Source organism: Vespula pensylvanica, chromosome 3 (assembly GCF_014466175.1).
Source record: "Vespula pensylvanica isolate Volc-1 chromosome 3, ASM1446617v1, whole genome shotgun sequence".
NCBI lineage: Eukaryota > Metazoa > Arthropoda > Insecta > Hymenoptera > Vespidae > Vespula > Vespula pensylvanica.
The window spans coordinates 11,977,054-11,997,405 of NC_057687.1; the positions used below are offsets into that span (position 1 = coordinate 11,977,054).

A 20,352-nucleotide genomic window follows, 5' to 3' on the forward strand; every position below is an offset into this window, starting at 1 on the left:
GTGCTTTTTAAAGTGGTCTTAAAAAAAAAAAAAAAAATAAAACGATTCCATCAATTATAAAGAAATTCGCAGTCGGGCGGTTTTATGTATCTGGACTGAATAATGTATCATACGCGCTACGAATGTCATATCGTGTCTTTCAGTACCCTCGCATCCTTTCGTTTCTCTATCGCGATATATAATTTTCTCGAATACCCTCCTGTCAGGTAATAAACTATTTACGAACGCGTCCCTAGAATCATTTTTCCATTGTCGAATAAAGCCAGAGTAAAGAATCAAGTTGAAATCGAGAGAATGAACGAAAGGAAATCGATCGTCGAACTGCAGAGAGACTCTTGGAACATAGTCTACCCTTTCGTTCCGACCTCGCACGTAATAAATCCATCAAATCACTCTTAACAAAAGGATCGCTCTAAATCCTATTTTTTTCCAAATCAAACTTTTCTCTATCTTTTCTTATTCAATGTTTTCAATGGATGAATTTATTTCGCTCACAATCCGTACAAAACGTATATATGGGGATGTACATAATCGATGATAAAGGAGACGGTCAAAAAAGGAAAGTATTTCGATCGTACTTGACGCCTCGCACGATCGATAAAGAAAATCTTTCCTTGTTACTTTATAAGACCTTCATTAATTCCAAGGTGAACCTATTGCGACGATGTTCGATGTTGATGACTTTTACTTCCACGCGTTGACCTATGCAAAGCGTTTGATCCTTGCACCACTTAGTGGGCATAAGACCGTTTCTTCCCACCCCCACATCTACGAATATCCCAAAATGCGTGATGTTCCTGACAGCCCCGCTTAAGATGGTACCATTGGTCAAGTCGTCGATGTTTTGCAAAGAAGCACGAAACAAAGGACAGTGCGACTTCATTCTTATGTCTTCGTCTTTTTTCATAGTCAAGCCTTTTATTATAACTTCTAACGTGGCTTCGTCCGTCTGAAATTTCTTATGAAAACTCGAACCACCGTCTTTCACGTACGATTTTATTTTTTCCACGAAAGACAAACTGCCTATTTCCTTTACATTACATCCAGACGATTTTATAAATTTATCCGCTATAGCATATGACTCCGGATGAATCCAAGTTTGATCCAAAAAATTTGGAGATGTATCAGGATTTTTTAATTTCTTTGCTTTACTCCCAGTAACAACCGCCGTCTCTGGTAGAATCCTTATAAATCCGACACACTGCTCGAAAGTTTTGGTGCCAATACCTTTTACGTCCAAAATCTGTTGTCTGTTTGAAAATGGACCGTGTTTATTCCTCCATTCTATGATGTTAGTTGCTCTAGATAGATTCAGACCAGCGACTTTTTTAAGGAGAGAAAGGGAAGCTGTATTGACGTCTACGCCGACGAAACTTACAGCCTCTGTGACAACCTGTAAGGATAAATTAAAATCACCCAATTATCGTTATGTCAAGGAATATACCGATGTTCTCGTACGTATACTAACTTCGTTCAACGACTGTAACAATTGTTTTTCGGGCAAATCGTGTTGATACATTCCTACACCTAGATACTTGGGCTCTACCTTGACCAATTCGGCAAGCGGATCTTGTATACGCCTTGCGATTGAGATCGCAGAGATTATGTTTGGATCGAGGTTGGCAAACTCGAGTTTGGCTTCCAAACTGCAGCTGTATACGGAAGCTCCCGCTTCGTCGACTATCGTGTAAGAAACGTCGAAAGGATCGAAGGCATTGGATTTGATTAAATTTGACAGAAACACTTCTGTTTCTCTGCATGCCGTACCGTTGCCAAGCGCTATGACAGTACTATTATATTTCCTTACCAAATCGGTCAAAATTTTAATCGATTTTTCTGAGCCTTCTGTCTTTTTATGAGGATATATTATAGCAGTTTCTAAAACGCTTCCTTGTTCCGATACTACTGCTAATTTACATCCGTGAGAAAAGCCCGGGTCTATACCTAGCACGATCTTTCCTCGTACGGGAGGTATCAGTAACAACTGTTTGACATTGATAGCGAATACTTTTATAGATGCGTCTTCAGCCTTCTCCGTTAACTCGCTTCGTACTCTTCGAATTATTAGTGGTCTAATAAATTTCTTGTAAGCATAATCGATACTGTCTTTCAATAATGTTAAATGTAAGGTCGATGCTCGAGCTCCGATTTTGAAGAAATCCAAACAAAAATTTTTAAATCTATCTACCAAAGAATCCGGTATAACGATCTTTACAGCGAGAATTTTTTGCGACTCTGCCCTATTGATAGCTAAAATTTGATGCGGCTTAATAATTCTTGTGTTACTTTTGAAATTGAAATACATTTCATACTTTTCTTCATCCTTCTTCCCGTTCTTGGACGTATTGTTCAACTTTGATCGTAGCGTCTGAATCTCTATAATAGATGCTTTTTCAAGCGTTCTCACTTCGTCGAAGGTAACTTTATTTTTACTTATCATGTCCGCTATAATATGTACAATTCCTTCTTTCACTTGTTGCTCGCTTTGCAGCTCCTTCTTTTTTTGGTCGATCAGCGACGACATAGGAGGAATTTCTTTTCCTTCTATTACGGCGTTACTTACCGGACCTAAGCCCAGCGACTTGGCCCTCTCCGCCAAGGATCTCTTCTGGTTAACTTTAAACATGGAATAAATATGCTCCAAATCGTCCATGGATTTGGTAGACATTACGGCAGAATGAATCTGCGGCGTCCACTTTCCCAACTTATCGACGGCTTTAATAATCGTGACTGCACGATTTTTTATTATCCTTACTCGATCGAAGGACTCCTTCACAGATCTTAATCGATCCGGCTCCATACCACCCGTCATGTTTTTCCTGTACCTTGCGATAAAAGGTATAGTATTTTCGTCTTTGAAAAGTTTCACAATATTTTGCGCTACTTGTCGATCGATATTCTGTACTTCGCAAATGTAATCCACGTCGGTCCATTCTACGCATTCGGTAGAAAAATTTTCTATATCTATTTCTTTATCTTTCTTTGGCCATTTGAACGATACATCTTTGTTGGAGTCGTTTACATCTTTCTTCAATCTTGCCTTTTTTCCATTAGAAACATTTGACTCGTCTATATCCTCGTTTTTCCTTTTTACACCCTTCGCCCTTGTACATTCGTCTACTTTTTCCTTCGTAATTACATCTTCGTCGTTGTCTTTATTGATTTGTTCTTTTCCAATTCTCTTACCTCTTACTTGTACATTTCCTACTCTCTTTCTCTTACCTTTATGAATCGTTCCCATTTTATCTTCAACTTGAATTTTTTTCTTTACAACTTTCTTTTTGATTTCTTTCTTCTCGTTCTTCTCATTTTCCTCTTCATCGGAGGATATAATTATCGGTGCGTTTCGTTTATTCCGTAAAACTCTCTTCATATTTCTAAATTATGTTTCTGGAATGTTACAGAACAACAGATACATGAAGTAAACATGAAAACATAGCGCGTATGTATACATCGGATAACCTATTAACGATATACGTTGCGCATATTCCTTTCGATCGGATGTTTACAGCATCCCTGGTGACGATCATAGGTACTTGAATGTTTAAAGTTTTTACCGCGAAAGTTGGTAAATATTCTAACCATACGAATGCGTATTCTCTAACATTCTAATCGTTTTGAAGAATACACTCGTCCAATTTAGTAATAAAAAAGCGACTTCCATGTATTTACTAGAAAGAGCGATATTTTATTGCGACGACGTCAATCGCTTATAAGTCATTAATAAACTCGCTCAGATATTTCGTGTATAAAAAGAATTATATTATCGATTTATAGAAATTCTATAAAAATTAAGTTAAAATTAAGTACTAACTTGCATATCCCTTTCTTCTTTTTTCTTTCCATTGAACCACACTGTTCTTACATATCAAATGATCGTAATAATGCAATGGAATAAAGCACAATATTTTTCATTACTTAATATTGTTTGATATTGATACAAATAAATTACTTCTTATATCGGTACATAATCAATCGTCACATTTTGTTTGGCACCATTTCGATGATGCTACGAATGATACGTCGCGGTAAGAAAATGATAGAGATTGAATATTACGTCTAAAAGCTTGTGAATCGACAGCGAGTATAGTTTTCTTTTGGGTTAGGGTGGGGGATAAGGCACATGTATCATGATAATACAGTTACGCTAAAACATTCGGACTAAATTTTGTTCGAATCCTGAATTATAATGCGTGGTAAGCCTAAATACTACCAAATAGTGCCACGTTCGACGTAACTAATTTTTTCTGCTTCTACTTTGGTTTATAACATTATTATTATCATTATTATTGTTGTTGTTGTTGTTGTTGCTTTTGGCTTAATAATAATTATGCTCATTTTCCGTATGTTCTATAGTAATTATTAAGCATACAAGATACATCTGCCGTTTAATGAATAGAGTATTACATTCGTGACTTCAGAATTGATAAAATGATTTCTATATATATTCCGAGTAGAACTAAAATAATTTAACGTTATTATCGCAAACACGACATTATGCCTTGCGTGTGTGCAAGCTAAAAATGTTTCCGATTTTTCGTTTATATTTCGTAGTGAAAAAGAAACCTTGAAATAATAAACAAAATCTGATAATTACATATTTCTCTTCTTTACTATATACAAGCCTGGCTATATTAAAACTTATGTTACAAAATTCCATAATATATTCAGAATAATTTTAATCATAAATAACATATAACTCTGATCTCATATATTTTGTGGCAGGCTCACGTTGCGTACAGGTGCGCATATATGTATCTATACGTATATACGTATATATGTATGTATATGTATATATATATATATATATACACACATATCATGTACATATATATATATATATCGCTTTTGTAAAAACGATTCAAGAAATAAAAGTCTTAAATCAGTTCTATCTAAAATCTTTAAGAATATGAATATATTATTGTAATTCTATTTAATTAAGTACAAAATGTGTTCTAGTACTTTTGAATCTTCGTGTAATATTTCATTGATCCTTCATCAAATATGATAATTAAAATGTAATAATTGATATTTTGTACAGGACTTAATGACTTTAATGACACTATATTATAGTGCATCTTATATATCCTTCGTTGAATAAAGGAAGAAAGTTATATCGAATAAACAAACGAGATATTAAAGCACCTTAACTGATTTCATCCAATGCGTTCTTCGGTCGTTATTTCAAGTGCTATGCTCTTTCAATGTGTGCAAATTCTTTCAAATTTACAGCCAACAACTAAGAAGAGAAACAACTTAACGAACAGACTGGATCGCTAATATTTACATAAATTAAAGTAATATGAATCATTATAGATTAATAACATGAACTTTTAATTTTTAGATTAAGAGAATACGTCTAATTTGCAAGCCTTCGTGGATAATAATCGCGTGGGTTGCGTCTTACTGTATGTTACGCGAACATAAAATGGACGTAAAAATTTTTTTCAAAGGTTCTTTGTCACCGGATATAATATTTTTACGATGTACTATCTTGTAGGTTCTATGTCCTGTGTGATCAAATTACCTGAAAAATCATAGCAACTGAAAAGAGTAATTGCAAAAATACCAAAAGCTAGAGCCATACGTGTGAAACAAATTCGTCGATGGTTTATACTGTACAATGTTTTTCTATAACGATCAAACGGTATAGCTATAGCCTTTGATTCTTTCTGCATTATATATCACGTAAGAGTATTATTCTGAGACTTCAGAATACTACGAAATCGTTTAATCCGTGATGGAGATCTGAGCAAATCCTATCAATGCTTTATCATCCGGTACTTCGTTGGCTGCATGACCAGAGTTCTAGAAAACAAATCAAAAATAATTGCAAAGTTTTTCACCTGCACGATAGTGCGAAGTAACGAGAGAGCAAGTTTCGTTTTACCAATGAAAACGTAACAGTCCGCAATTGTCCGGCACTGTCTATTAATTTTTGTAAATTCGCTGCTATGACCACAATGTCTTTTCCGTCGACTAATCCTGCGCCAACCAGTTCGGCAGCAATGCCCTCCGCAGAGTCAATTCCCACGGCAAATTCGAATCTGATGTCGTTTAGTTCACGTTTCTGATTACTAAAAAACAAAACATAAATAAATAAATAAATAAATAAATAAATAAATAAAGAATAACAAATAAAAGAGAACGAAAGAAGAATAAAGGAAAATAAAAATAAACAAAAATAAAGATAATAACTTAATGATTAAATTGTTATTTAAAGATTAAATCGTAGAGAATATAGCAACTTGTTTTAAACAAATATTAATAGGATCGGGAAGGACGGACGTGTACTTGAGCTTTTCTGCGAGGGTGAACTGGGTATCTGGACGGCTGCAAGGATATCGTTGGATATATGTATGTGTATATATGATAACATCAAAGAGTAGAACATTTAATAAAAGTTCTTTCGAGGTATTTAATATATACCGTAGTCGTAACACCAGATTTATAGGAACATTTTGTTCGGCAGCTTGTATAGCAGCGTGACTTTGCGTCGACTTGACCTGAGAGTAAAACTCGTCTTGTTCAAGATCTTCTTCGCTACTCGCATTCTCTATCGTATTGACTGGTAACGCTTCTTTGCCCTCCTCGCCGCTAGACGCACTATCCTCCTCTTCCGACGACCAAACCCATTCCCCTGTTACCGTTCTATGTAAACGACCCGACGTACCCGGTTGCCTCTTCGATGCCTGTTTTAGATCGTAACGATATTTCGTATCAAAGAGTATAGATCAAGCGTACATCTTACGTTTCTAAACAAACATACCTTCTGTACTCTAGTTTCGAGACTTGGACCTATAGCGACTAACGTTTGTTGCAAATATTTCTTGTCTTTAGCCTTTTTGAAAAAGGGATGTTTCAAGAGTTCTGTAGCAGTTGGTCTGAAAGAAAGGGATTTGCCTCGATACATGTGTACCATTACATGTACCCACTCACTTACGTCGGTTCTGTAAACGTACGTGCCTAGCCTTACCTCTTAGTTGGATCCTTTTGTAAGCAATCGACGATCATTTTACGGAATGTTTTACCATACGCTTTATACTGATCTTTATCATCCGCCGCTGTGTCCAAGGTCGGTGGATCGTTTTGTAAAGTGAGCATCAATACCTTCATCGGTGGATACTTGTGGTAAGGAGCGGTACCGCTTGCCATTTCGATAGCAGTGATACCGAGCGACCAAATGTCCGCTTTAAAATCATAGCCATGGTCCTGCAAATAAATATGCATATCATAATTGCTTTTACGATAAGTATATTAAACGAAGATAGACAACACTTAAAAGAAGCGTGCTTCTAGAAATGACGCGAAAACTCGACGTAACTCGAAGAATCAACGTCGCAAGCATCTCCAAGGATAACCATCCTTGATATACTCATATGCATTTGCACGTCTACAAGCGTTCAGCTCTTTAAATACACGTTCTATTCGAATCGTTGGAAATAACGAAATATTTTCTTCGTTAACAATCGGCAATAATCGGTAGTACCGACTTCATGCAAACGGTGTAACGTAAGGGTATCCGTTGTATCTCGTTTCTTAGAAATTAAAAAGCGTTTTACCGATGCCTCTTTAGCAGTAGATACGATCATGTAAACGTATCTAGTATTTAAACTTAATAAAAAGCATAACGTGTTTATAGCGATAGTAAACTGTACATCTTCGTCTTAGCACTTCTCTATGCCAATATATGTAAATGCAACAGAAATGTAGACACAGAAAATGCAGGCTAAGAAGTTGTAGTGTTACTTTCCTCTCTCACCTGCTCCATGACCTCAGGTGCCATCCAACATGGCGTTCCCACAAAAGTGTGCCTAACTTTTTGTCTGCTCAGATCTCTTCCTGTAGCGAGCCAAGCACTGACACCAAAATCAGCGATCTGTACAGTACCATCTTCTCCTAGTAGGATATTACCCGCTTTTATGTCCCTAATATTGTTTTGTTTTTTTTGTTAAAAGTCATATACACTAGTAAATTAATATCTTTAATATAATTATATTCCCATTTAATACACCAAACCACAAAGGTTAAAATTGTTAAAATAAATGAGAAAGAATATCGACAAAGATACCTGTGGATTTGACCATTGCTGTGAAAATATTCAAGACCTTTTAGGACTTCTCGAAGTACGGTAGCTATCGTAGCTTCGTCGAACACTCCGTGTTTGCAGTTGGTGGTTCTAGTTTTATGTTTGATTATATCTAACAGAGATCCACCTTCCAGTAGTCTCAGAACGAGCCAAAGTTCTTCTTTTACGACAAACGACGTGTAATAAGTTACGACGTTTTCGTGGTTGCAAGAAGACATAGCTTGTATCTCTTTCTGTTTAAATAACGACAAACGTGATGGTAGTAAAGGCGTATCGAACGAAAAGTACACAGTAATTACTTGTAAATTATAAATACTCTTACCAATAATTCGTCCATGCTGGTATTCCATTTTTCTAAATTTATTCTCTTTATAGCACATTTTTCTTGGCGTGGAATACAAAATGCCGCGTGTACTACTGCAGTGGCTCCAACACCTTTGAATATTAATCAACGTACGATAAGTTATTCCGTTTCTACGATAATTGGATATAATAAATAATAGTTCGTATACAACGTATTTTTAGCAAACCTATCAACTAATCAAGGATAAAGAGCGAGAATAGTGCCACGATACGTAACAGCTGCGTACGAATAGTACATAACAAACATTCGATGAATCTTTAACGGAAAGAGAGCAAGAAACGAAGCAAAACAAACGATCGATGCCAACCATTTAGGTTATAATGTGCATATATATATATATATATAGCAATGGAGTACAATATCCACGAAGAAGGGTTAGAGAAGGGAGGGGGAGAGAGAGAGGGAGAGAAAGAGGGAGGGAGAGACAGGAGAGGGAGAGAGAGAGAGAGAGAGAGAGAGAGAGAGAGAGAAAGACAGACAAGATCACGAGCATATTTCTATGTGAGAAACGGCGAGAGAACGAATGTTTAACGTACGTTATGCACGAAGGAAGAATGGAGAAAGACAGAGAAAGAGAGAGAAGCGAAAAGGAAGAGAGACAGAAACGAGGAATTCGTTATCGCGAAGGAGCCGGTTAAGACTCCTCGTCGAGAATGGCGTTTCAGAGGTGGTAGAGAAAATCTTTAGGAAATAACTGGACGCGTCGTCGAACATCGTCGAGCACTACGTCATTCTCGTTGTTGTTCTGTCATCTCGAAAAAATTTTCGGGGAATCGTGAAATTCGACGAAGCGATAGTTGACTAAAAAAGAGGAGAGAGAGAGAGAGAGGGAGAGAGAGAAAGAGATGGGAAGGAAGAAGACAGAGAGAGAAGAGAAACGAGCGACCGGCTCCGATTCCGAAAGATTTTCTCTGGACGGTGGCTGGTTTGCGCGATACCTAGAAGGACAAAGGGATAGCAGAGGGGAATGGTAAGCGGCGACACGGTAGTTACTCACCGATAACCTCTTTGAGCTCGTAGTCGTCCTTGGTGTTCGGCCAGCCTTGCACGACCGCGGTTGAGCTCGCAGACGCCATTTTGTTAGCCAGTGCCGTGCCAAGGCGCGCGTGCTTACTGGCAGCTCTGGCGCCCCTTGCGAGTAACGAGGCGCCGCCTCCGCTCTCACCTCCGCTCTCGCCACCGCCGCCGGCGTTCCCGGCTCGAATGGCACGCGCCGCCTGACCTCTGAGGCCGCCGCCGCCGCCGCCGCCGCCGCCGCCGCTGCCGCCGCTGCCGCCACCACCGCCGACGACGCTTTTCTTACTATTACCGTTTTTATTGTTGTTGTTGTTGTTGTTGTTGTTATTGTTGTTGTTGTTCAATACGTTGCTTTTCTCGCGAATACCGCTCGAAAGGACGCTCGATAAAACGGTCGAAAAAACTCGCGTAGAGTTTTGCCGATCGTTTCGCGTTGCCTGCACTTCTTCGTTACCGTTGCTTTTCGTCGTCGTTGTTGTTGTTGTCGTAGTCGTCGTCGCCGTCGTCGTCGTCGACGTGGATAATTTAGTAGGAGTCGTCGAACGAAGGGATCTTTGACGAAATATTCCAGAAGGGCAAGATGGCAGTACGTCCGGTGAGATTTTTCTGTCGAAAACGTAGTCACGTTGCGATTTAATTTTCGCGATCTTGCATTCGAAGATTCAAGGATTAAGTCGATTATCTTTGCGCGTTACAAGACGAACTGTGTAAACGTTGTCTTTTATTTGTCATGTCTTTGCAAAAGATAAGGCCGCCTCGGCCAAAAAGAACCAAAGAAAGATTTACTTTAGAATATAAAAACTTTTTCTTCACTTTCGCGGATACGTACGTACGTCCATAGATTGTTTAGTTACACGTTTACGATTACGTCCGTTTTGTTGGTTGACAAAGAAAAGCGCGTTTATCGGGCATCAATTACGCGTAATCGCGAGAAGACAAATGCGTCGATCTCGTGATTATGCGTCCTACGCGAAACTCGTTTCGATTCATTGAAACGATTGAGGTTTCTCAAGGAACCGAATCACCGACGGTCGTCCACGCGTACGCTCGAATTAATCGTAGACGCAGCAAACAGACGGTTGCGTTCATTTATTTGAGATCAACCAAAGGCTATTCGAAAACCAAAGCGATTAATCAATCGTAACGTTCTTTGACCGTTTCTAAAACGTTTCGAAAGCAATTTCTCTTTAATCGACGAATTCTTATATAACGGATATGGATAAAAAGAAGAGAACAAATTTGACGAAACTTTTGAGCTACTTTCAATTCGAACGGAAGTAACAAGATACTTACGTGCGATCGATCCCTTTCTTTCCTTCCTCCCTCCCTCTCTCTCTCTCTCTCTCTTGTTTTCTTTTTTTGTATTCCTGGTTTAGACGGTATTTATCGGACTCGAGTACCGCAGTCTGGCGCGTTCGATCGAACACTAGCGCGCATTCGTTCTTTCGGTAAAGGACTTTGCGTCGCGCGACCGATAATCCTACTCCGGCTGTCAAACTTTATAAAGAATCCCGCCATAATTCTTGGCCCTGTGTTATTGGTCATGACGGAGAGAACCGTTAATTTTAGCGGCGCGCTATTGGTCGTGACGCAAAATCGTTAACCCTTTTGCTCCAAAGGCGGTATGTATATTCGAAGACGCGTACGTACCGTCTTTGGAGTGGACGCTCGAATGGGAAGGGTGTTTATCTGTGTCTGTATTATATATACTATATCTATTATATTATATTTTTTTCACATTTTTGTACGGACGGGATTATTTGGCAACGATGGATGTCTCGGATAATCGATTATCCTGAAACAATCGATTATAAACGATGGATACGTACAAGGAGCACAAAAAGAAACTAACGAATAAATTTCCAATTGAAACAAATATCGACGATATGCAACGTTCCATCGAAATGGGTTTTTACGAAATCTTTTTATTTATTTTGTCAACGAAAAATTTGGCGAGAAATGGGTTTAGAAACTGTGTTATTCGTCTTAAGGCAGGATAAAACTAACGCAATGCGACGTTGTTTTATATATCGTACCGTGTTTTGAAATTTTTCACACCGAAAAATGGGATTGTTATAATCGTTCGTTTACATTTTTATAACTTGATCGCTCTATGATTAAATCGTACGTGATGTAAAAAGAAATAATAATAAAATAAAAAGAAATAAAAACATGTTAAAATAAATTATGATCATTTTCAAAAAGTGATTCGAATTATACTCGTTGTAAATCTCATGCGAACCTCGTTTTAGAGTTTGGAGATGAAAAAACGTGCTGTCCGTAGGGTCGATCGTGTGTCCTTAGAAACGCATCGGAGAAAAAAAGGTTATTGATTTTAACAAGAAAATGAACAGTACCATGAATTACTGTGAATCATCACTTTCCTATCGAAATCCAGGATACTTCCGGAAAGACATTTACTTTTACCGCTTACTATTGTTTACGAAACCAACTATACGCAGCTTATCTTATCGTATTGGATTTGCAGACCTTATACGCTATGCGTATGAAATATAAAAACAAGATGAAAACCTCTCAGAATCTTAATCGGTAGGATTGGGAGTTGCTACCGTATTCGTTGCGCGAGCAAAAATAATTTCGACTAACGAGATAACCGTGCCTACAACTATTACGACGGGAAAGAGATAAAACTTGAAATAGATAGAATAGAGAGTAAGAACGCAGCACGACTAGAGAGGGGGGAGAGAGAGAGAGAGAGAGAGAGAGAGAGAGAGAGAGAGAGAGAGAATAAAATTGGTTAGGTTGATAAGATACGACGAATGATTATGGTTTTGATAAATGTTACGCTTTTATTAGGTACATTAATCGACGACGCATAATTTTTGGCAAAAGGATTTTGAGAAAAAGTAAGAAAAAAAATCTTGGTTCGAACGATACCGACCATGAATACGAAGGAGCCTTAGACGATCGCGATGCAACGCTGAGAGTCGAGGTGGCAAATTTGAAATAAAACTTACGGTACGAATCGGTTAATGAGATACGTTTCGACAGCCTCATAATCCTGAAACGCGTTGCCGCCGTTAATTCGAGCGAAATCGTTTCGTCTCTTCGTTGAATTAACTTCGTAGAACTAATTATAAAGTCTCAAGGCTCGAACGTTCAAACTTAATTACTCCGACTCTCGATTCGTCTTTTCCTCTTTCCCAGGCGTTCGTCCGTCCATTTTGGAACGAGAGTCTTATTGTACGAGTCTTCAGGCGCGTAGGTGGCTCGCAAAAATATTGAAAAACGATGTTGGATCGAACCTTAACGAGGATTTTTGGATTTACCAACGATATCGGTGACGATAGCAACCGATATCGGTGCTCGCCTCGCATTTATAAATCTCTTAAATAAATTGTCCGGTTGCAATCCTACTGATTTAATTAATGTCAATCGATCGATCCGTAGATATAAACGTTCGACGCGTCAGATGCCACCGAAGCTTTATCTCTGATTTTCTCTATTTGTACAGGAATTTTATTTTAACCTTTAGCATCGAGCGCAAGCGGGTATGATTTTCCCTCTGGAAACGATACTTTCTCCGGTATATAATCCGCTCGACTTTTACTTTGATTTTACAAAAGGTTCGCAACTTCTACGCTTACCATCTTCACTCGCGTGCTTCGTCAGATCGAGTGGAATAAATCAACGAAACGCCGAGAGATGTACGGAAAACTATTTTTAGTAAGTTGTTTGACTTTTTCTTTAATCGTCTTTAATCGAGAAACAAGTCGTGTAAACAAATTTTTCGAGTGCAAGAGTGCTCATTTCTAAATAAAACGACATCGTACGACGAGTAGAAGGACGCGCTATGTTTCTTGCGAGGCGCTAATGAAATTCTCACGAGTCATTAAAATATGTCGATTACGCGACGGGTTTTTTGTTCGACGATTTATTTTTTGTGATTTCAATGCGGTCAGGAAACCGTGTGCGGAAACCGAGACAGAGAGAGAGAGAGAGAGAGAGAGAGAGAGAGAGAGAGAGAGAGCGAGACGATCGGTCTCCCCTCTCTTCATCGAAAACGATGGGAACGAGATCGCGTGACGAGTTTACGAACGATTCGTTTAGCTCGTTAAGGCCCGTCGACTTCCCGAACTTTAAAGCTATGCCTTTCAATGCCTTTTCGTTTGGGATAGTTTCGATATCTTTCTTTCTTTCTTTCTTTTTCGCAAGTACGTAAATAACGAAGTTAATTTTAATAGAAAAAAAAAAGGAAAAAAAGAAAATAAAGGCAAGGAAAGCGACGACGCAGAAAAGAAATGAAGAAACGGGGTGTACTCACCTACTTCTACCGAGTACCAAAGTCGTGAGGAATCTGTTATCTTGAAACTTTAGCTTCTCCTCCTCCGACGGTATCGGCGCCGTGGCATCCAGTGCACCGGACTTGCGTTGCCTCATAATGTTATCTACGACGCTGCAAACGGACGTGCGAGCTCGTTAGACGGGTTGCGGCTCGTAAGGCGTTTACCGATTCGCGTCGATCTCTTTTCTAATTGAAACGCGAATATTTTAGGATTTTTCAGTTCGATTCGATCGTTCGATATTTAATTCGCCGCTCAACGACAAATCTCGTCGTTTCTTTCGTCTTCGAATTCGGATTCTTTCGCAACGTTTAACTTCCGATAAAGTTTCCGATTAGGAAAAATCGACGGAACGATCGGAATCGTAAGACGGTAGCGTAGCGTCTTATCACGGTCGAAGGAAGCCACGTAAAATCCCCGCTTGCGAGCGTGTGGAATATTTCTAAATTGGCGGTCGGTCGATTGTCACCTAAATACCTAAATGGAATAATTGGAGCTGGATTGGCCTTACGGACTATTTTTAGCCACCGCCAAGGGGTAAGCCCTCTAACGTTGGCTAAAAATAATCTTATCGCAAATTTACCGTCCCTTCCTTCGAGTCAATGGTCCGTCGTACATACGTCTTTCAGTGACCGGCTAGTAACCTCTTTTTATTTTACATCATTTGCACGTACAGTCGTATTATATCGTAGATCAACGAATGTACAACTTTTCGGACGAAGCAAACGCGTTACGGAGTTCCATTCGAGTCTTCTTCAACGTATGTATTCGCTTAAAATATCTTATTTCAATGTTTAAAAACGCGATTAACGCGTGTAAATCCGTTTCTCTCTCTATTTTTCTCGTCGTATTGTGGTCTAAGTATATTTTCAAACACTAGAAGCGCCCACGAGACCGTTCGCACGGAATGCGTCAGCGTTGAAGAAGAATCGAGAGATCTCCTCCGGGTTTTTTTTTTGTTTCTTTCGTTATATCCTCGCGCAATCAAGGCGCGTTCGACGGGATCAAGTATTTGGATTAAATTTAATTTAATTCGCGGGCCAGGACGAGGATTTTCGTTGAATTTTCTCGTCGTTTCGCACCCACGTCCGTTACGTCAGAGACACTAATTTTCGAGGCACAAAATCGTTCCGTTCCACGAAATTCGACGTACGCCTCGGCCATCCACGTACGTATCGTATTTCGTTTCCAGGTATTCCGATTTATACGTGAATATCGCGACATTGAAAATAAGATCGCGCGTCGGCGGATCGTATTTTTTCATTTCTTATTCTCGAAACTCGCCAACGGCACGTGCATTTACTATCTTTAAATGCATAGCTTAGTCATAGATCGATCATGCGTGCGATCAACGAGCACATTTACGAGTACATTTGAACAAACACGTCCACGTGTATCTTTTCCGATGATCCGTAATTGTTCTAAATGGAATAACTAGACGTCGTCCCGTGGTCGTACCGTTCCAATTTACTCATTCTACTAATCTATTACCGTATATCGAGGAACGCAAGAAGTAGCGATTTTCGGAAAAGTTGAAACAAGTTGGGGAAAAGCTTTAGTTGAGGAGCTCGCGAGACGCGCTCCTTTATTGACGGATTAACGCGTAATTACGTTAACGGTTAACAGTACGTAAACAGCTAACGACGAACGAACGGGGGAAAGGAGAGAGGAAGGAGAGGAAGAGAAAAAAAAGGAGCAAGTTTCGAGCGCTGGCACGGTTTGACTTTGTCTAATAGCGCTCTTCATCAATGAAACCTCTGGTCAGGCGGTCGAGGGTCAATTGGTTATTAACTCGGCCAGGAATAATGACCATTAAGCCGTTTCACTGTCATGAAAATCATCGTTACGAACGGGAAAAGGTTGCGTTTCGTGGCCGATATTGGATCGATCTTAAATCGCAATTGGAAAAGGGCGAGCTCGAGTTATCGCCGTTTGCTGTAACGCAGATATTTCGTGTGTCTCACCTGCCGGACGTAGATTTCAAAGTTCCGTTCGCGCAAAGATCGGTCGCCATGGCATCGTCGTCGTCGATATCAATGAAGGTGGAAGAAGCTCGACGACATCTTCGCCGCGTAAAATATACGCGTTTAAACGCGCGATCGCCGAAAGGATCGACGTTGTACGCTGCCGATGTTGCTGCCTCCTCCTCTTTTTCTTCGACGATCGGAGATAACGATAGAGAAAACCGAGAAGAAAGATCGAATAGGAAAGAGCGAAAGAAAAAACCGAGTCCGCGACGGAGCGGAGAGATGCAAATTCCGGAGTAGATGTAAGTTCGTCGTCGACTGAACTATGTCAGACGGGAGCGCACTTCTCAATTGAATAACTACCTACCACGGACCGACGAGCGCGCTTCTCGCGTCGATCGCGCGCCTCGCTCCTACGCGCTCTCGCGAACACACGAGAAGAGAATTTATCGTATTTCGTCTTTTTTTCTCTTTCTTCTCCGTTACCTCCTTCTCGACTTTGGTCTTAAAGAAAGGCAACGAGAGAGAGAGAGAGAAAGGGAATCTTTCTCGCTTATCCGCGTTTCAAAATGAAAATCGTTAGTTGCCTCTTGCGCTTCGTCGATACGACGTCGCTTGGAAGGCACCGCGCGAATTAAGCGAGGCACTCGCGGGGAAGAATAATTTATATCGTACGACATGGGGCACGTTGACTCAATCAGGGCTGACCTTGTCGGCCGAGCCAAGTCTGATTTTCACGGGAAACCGATTAACGTTCATCGTCGAGAAGACGTCATCTCGATTCGATTCGAAGACAACAATCTCCGTCCGTTCGCGGACATTGGACGATGGAAAACGTGCGATTCTCATACGGCTTCGAAATATTCTCTCGCGTATGGCGATCGTCGTCGGTGATTTCGTGCTTTCGCGTAAGGCGCAATATCGAATAGATGATGATTCACGCGAGCTTCGCTCCCACTCGATCGGGCGGTGCTGCGTCGCCCCGGTACGCGCGATTTACGACGCTTCGTCGAGTTCGATAGAACCATCGCCGATCCGATCCCTGAGCTTGGAACCTTTACAACTCGCTCCTTTTATTTCGATTAACGTTTGCTCTTTTCCATAGGTCGCCGAATTGCTCGTGCTCGCGCACGATTCCACAGCGCTCTACGGGAAAGTCAATCTCACCAAGTTCTTCGAGGGTCACTTGCGCAGCAACCATCCCGCTTTACGAGATCTCTCCTATCTATCGGAGGAGCACGACGGCGTGGAAGGGCCGAAAGACTTTCAAGAGCTCGATCGGCGAAACAGAAATTCAGAGCCTGTAATTCTCTTCGAGATTTATTTACTAGTTTTATCTTTTAACTCTTCTTACCTCTCTTTTTTCATTAGGAATATCCAAGTGTCTGCAAAACCAAGGAACAATTAGTTCAGCTCAGAAATACAATTTACGACTATCAACCGCCTGAGTATTACGAAATCTATTGCAAGAACGACCAGTTTTTCGATCGAGCGGAAGAACGAACGAGAGGATCATCCTCTACACAGGTTGAACGCATCTTACCGTCCTACTCATTTCCACGATCTACGAAATATCATTGATTTTCTACACGATCGCCCGTTTATTTCAGAAATGCGCTCATCCCAAGTTTCAATGCGTCCAAAGGACAAAGACCCTCTTCTTATCCAGACGCCTCTGGGAGAGCAATTGTTGGGAGCCTATCACCATAGAAATCCCCAGTGGTTGCGATTGCATGTCGGTCCCTGCGCCCGACATCGCCGCTCTTTATCAATGACGGGAAATACTTGGCTCGTTATCGATCCTCATACACGCGACTTAAAATTGCGTATTTGCGAACAAATTTAATGCATAATATTACGTATGACGTTACGGTAGGATCGATTGCATCTGCACGTCGAATAAAATTTTTCCAGATCGGAGTTGTCGCTTGTCGCTAAAGTTTATTTCAAAAGTTCTCGCGAGAGAGGAAAATATAAGATACGATTCTCCTGCTACTTCCACGAATTTGCTTTGTGCTTGGGTAAAAAGTGAAATCCATCGGGTACTTTTCCAAGCAACATTTCTCTAGAAAAAGAGGTCAAGCGTGATACGATACATCGTAGCGATATTAGCAATCGACGTATTACATATGCGTTTGTCGTTTAAACGAACTTACGATATTTTGACCCAATCCGCGCAGTTTGAACTCGCCATAAGCGTTTCCATCTCGTCTCGACCTTTGTAAAACGGTGGCCTCTCGTTGATTCTCTGCGGTGGTCTCTCCAATAGCCCGACCGGCACGTATCTAGAGAAAATAATACAATTGTAAGTTTTTAATCGTCAAGCCTTTGTTCCCCTTCCGTAGACTTTCGAGCAAGATACTCGCCTGTGCAAGAAGGAAATCCATTCTAACATGAATCTCCTTGTCGTTTCGACGCCTCGCGTATCGGATCCCCAATGCTCGAGACCATAATTAGCATATCTCTTCAATATATCAAATCTTTCCGTACTTCTTACGTCTATTAACTTTTTTTCCTTCATTTCGGTAAAAATCCAAGGTTTTATCAATGCTCCTCTTCCTATAGTCACTCCTTCTACGGAAGTGCACAGCTTGAGTGCTCTTTGATAATCGTCGAACGAAAGGACATCTCCGTTTCCAAATACAGGTATGGGCTTTGCTGCCTGGGCACACTTTTCTATATAATTCCAGTCTGCGAGTTTCGTGTACCTTTGTTCGCGAGATCTTCCGTGAACCTGTTCGACATGCAAGCGTTTCCGATTAAATTCGCGTACAATTTTAAGATCGACGATTAAATCAATGATTCGTCGTCCTCTTCGACTCGTAGTAATAAAAATTTAGCAAAACTACTCACGGTAATCATGGATACGCCCCAATCTCGAAACTTTGGCATCAAATTATGCGCTATAGGTTTGTCTATGTAAACTCCTGTTCTGGTCTTTACGGACAAAGGTATCTCCACGACTTGACTAACCGACTTTATAACTGTTTCTAATACGTTTAATCTATTGAGCATACCGCTTCCGCCACCTTGTCTGTAAATTAAATCGATAGGACACCCTAAGTTCAAATCTATGAAATCTATATCAATTTCTTCGTTCAATAACTGAGCACATCTCGTCAATACTCCAGGATTATTACCACACAATTGTATGCCAAAAACGTCTTCGCTTTCGTGTCGTTTTACCAAAGCCCATTCCTCGTGCGCTCCTTTCAGTATTTTAGGAGCCAACGCCATTTCTCCGCAAGTGATATCGGCGCCGTAACCTTTACAAATCCTTCGAAATGGAAGATTACCCACGGTCGTCAAAGGACTCAACATTATTTTATTCTTCCAATCGATCTTTTTCTTCTCCGACGTTCGAATTTTAATCAAATCGTAGTCCTCCACGGGCCCGATTCTCGGTTCTTTCCTTTCGTCGGACGTTTCGTTGGAAACGTTCTCCTCTTCGCCGAGGACCTCTTCCGAAGGTAAATCTTTCTCCATTTCTTCGTCGTCTTTCTTTACTTTCGAATATTTCAGTCGAGACGTTTCTTCTTTGTCGCTCGAAGTCTGACTTTTGGTAGACATCTTCTTGGCGGAAGGATTGTTTCCTTTAACGATTGTCTCTGCCTTGGAAAAATTATATTTATGCTTTCTAAGCTTATTTTGAAGAACTTTGGACAATTGATTTTGCGTAGACGAGGGTTTCTTTTTAAATTCTTGTAACTTCTTCGCGTCTACTATATTGAAACCATCTTCGGTCAGATGTTTCGAACCCATTCTACACGCGGCGCCTCTAGGGCATCTACCCATCAGATCAAAGAGGTAACAATCCTCGTTAATGTCGCTCGGCTTTATCTGTAAATATTCTTTTCGATCGTGTAAGAACGAACAACGCTTATTTTCACATTTTTTCTCAATCTCCCCTTCTGCCTGATCCGCTATCCATGGGCACAAATTCGATTCGCGCAATGTTTTGAACGGTGGCGGTCTAGCCTTGTTTTGACCCCTAAGTTTCTCTTTCTTATCGTCCGACTTGAATCTTTTCGGTGAAAATTCGTCGGACGTTGTTTCCTCGTCATTCGCGTTAATACTTTCCTCCGCACTGCGCTTGTTCGTCCCAACGAGGCACTCTTCATTTTGTAATCTTATTCTATCTTCGATTATGAATCTGCAACAAATAAATATTGCTTTAATATTGCGAAAGACAAACGTAAATGTTTACAATTTAAGCCGAAATGTTTAATTTTTAAGCCGATCCACGCAAAACAACGAACGAATGTGCGAGACACGACTTGTGGTTATTTGAGGTTATAATTCCATCGTGCGTAAAAACATAATGATACGACGACTTATGTAACGATTATACGTAATAATAAAAAGATTACTCTTCTTTAATAAGGCATACGCCTTTGTGTTTATCGTCGCTGTAATCGAAAGAACAATCTTCACTGCACTTTTCACTGTAATCCGCCATTTGAAACCTGGTACATGCGGCAGTTTCAAGCCAATAAAACTCTACTTCGACGGAATAAGAATCGATAATTGCAACGTACAACGATCGTTTTATTAGGGATCTTCGATTATCGATATTGACGTATATGAAATGGAAAGTGATTCTTATGTAAA

The 20,352-nt window shown here is 40.2% G+C and overlaps 4 protein-coding genes across 7 annotated transcripts; 1 reads left to right on the forward strand and 3 right to left on the reverse strand.

Moving 5' to 3' along the window:
• Positions 1-54: 54 nt before the first annotated feature.
• Positions 55-3,935, reverse strand: LOC122627802 (S1 RNA-binding domain-containing protein 1). Of its 2 annotated transcripts, XM_043809352.1 has the most exons (3): positions 3,815-3,935; positions 1,469-3,671; positions 55-1,393 (listed from the first exon to the last, which is right to left on the reverse strand). In XM_043809352.1, the coding sequence occupies exons 2-3, from the start codon at positions 3,371-3,373 to the stop codon at positions 623-625; spliced, it is 2,676 nt and encodes an 891-aa protein (XP_043665287.1). In that variant the 5' UTR covers positions 3,374-3,671; positions 3,815-3,935; the 3' UTR covers positions 55-622. The 2 variants fall into 2 exon arrangements, with proteins under 2 accessions (XP_043665287.1, XP_043665286.1); XM_043809351.1 differs by lacking the exon at positions 3,815-3,935 and having other exon boundaries at positions 1,469-3,759.
• On the reverse strand, positions 3,906-15,888 carry LOC122627807 (serine/threonine-protein kinase OSR1). 3 transcript variants are annotated; one of them, XM_043809363.1, is made up of 12 exons: positions 15,739-15,888; positions 13,756-13,887; positions 9,724-10,076; positions 9,451-9,693; positions 8,412-8,524; positions 8,072-8,322; positions 7,754-7,928; positions 6,977-7,212; positions 6,770-6,884; positions 6,430-6,692; positions 5,891-6,077; positions 3,906-5,808 (listed from the first exon to the last, which is right to left on the reverse strand). In XM_043809363.1, exons 1-12 carry the CDS (start codon positions 15,786-15,788, stop codon positions 5,731-5,733), a joined length of 2,196 nt encoding a protein of 731 aa, XP_043665298.1. In that variant the 5' UTR covers positions 15,789-15,888; the 3' UTR covers positions 3,906-5,730. The 3 variants fall into 3 exon arrangements, with proteins under 3 accessions (XP_043665298.1, XP_043665297.1, XP_043665296.1); XM_043809362.1 differs by having other exon boundaries at positions 7,763-7,928; positions 9,451-10,076; XM_043809361.1 differs by having other exon boundaries at positions 9,451-10,076.
• On the forward strand, positions 9,955-20,121 carry LOC122627862. Its single transcript, XM_043809467.1, has 4 exons — positions 9,955-10,065; positions 16,847-17,044; positions 17,113-17,268; positions 17,352-20,121. Exons 1-4 carry the CDS (start codon positions 10,051-10,053, stop codon positions 17,514-17,516), a joined length of 534 nt encoding a protein of 177 aa, XP_043665402.1. The 5' UTR covers positions 9,955-10,050; the 3' UTR covers positions 17,517-20,121.
• LOC122627809 (tRNA-dihydrouridine(47) synthase [NAD(P)(+)]-like) lies at positions 17,666-20,234 on the reverse strand. The gene is made up of 5 exons (XM_043809365.1): positions 20,112-20,234; positions 18,595-19,894; positions 18,108-18,475; positions 17,898-18,026; positions 17,666-17,806 (listed from the first exon to the last, which is right to left on the reverse strand). The coding sequence occupies exons 1-5, from the start codon at positions 20,198-20,200 to the stop codon at positions 17,734-17,736; spliced, it is 1,959 nt and encodes a 652-aa protein (XP_043665300.1). The 5' UTR covers positions 20,201-20,234; the 3' UTR covers positions 17,666-17,733.
• Positions 20,235-20,352: the final 118 nt, after the last annotated feature.

Coding starts and splice junctions, on each gene's coding strand:
- LOC122627802 (XM_043809352.1), bottom strand. CDS start 3,373: ATGAAGAGAGTTTTACGGAATAAACGAAACGCACCGATAATTATATCC. Junction 1,394..1,468: donor TGTTACAGTCGTTGAACGAA/GTTAGTATACGT, acceptor TTATCCTTACAG/GTTGTCACAGAGGCTGTAAG.
- LOC122627807 (XM_043809361.1), bottom strand. CDS start 15,788: ATGGCGACCGATCTTTGCGCGAACGGAACTTTGAAATCTACGTCCGGC. Junction 7,929..8,071: donor AGCAATGGTCAAATCCACAG/GTATCTTTGTCG, acceptor AAACAATATTAG/GGACATAAAAGCGGGTAATA. Junction 6,078..6,429: donor AATCTGGTGTTACGACTACG/GTATATATTAAA, acceptor TTTGTTTTTTAG/TAATCAGAAACGTGAACTAA.
- LOC122627862 (XM_043809467.1), top strand. Junction 17,045..17,112: donor GAAACAGAAATTCAGAGCCT/GTAATTCTCTTC, acceptor TTTTTTCATTAG/GAATATCCAAGTGTCTGCAA. Junction 17,269..17,351: donor GAGGATCATCCTCTACACAG/GTTGAACGCATC, acceptor CGTTTATTTCAG/AAATGCGCTCATCCCAAGTT.
- LOC122627809 (XM_043809365.1), bottom strand. CDS start 20,200: ATGGCGGATTACAGTGAAAAGTGCAGTGAAGATTGTTCTTTCGATTAC. Junction 19,895..20,111: donor GTATGCCTTATTAAAGAAGA/GTAATCTTTTTA, acceptor TATTTGTTGCAG/ATTCATAATCGAAGATAGAA. Junction 18,476..18,594: donor GGGGCGTATCCATGATTACC/GTGAGTAGTTTT, acceptor CATGTCGAACAG/GTTCACGGAAGATCTCGCGA.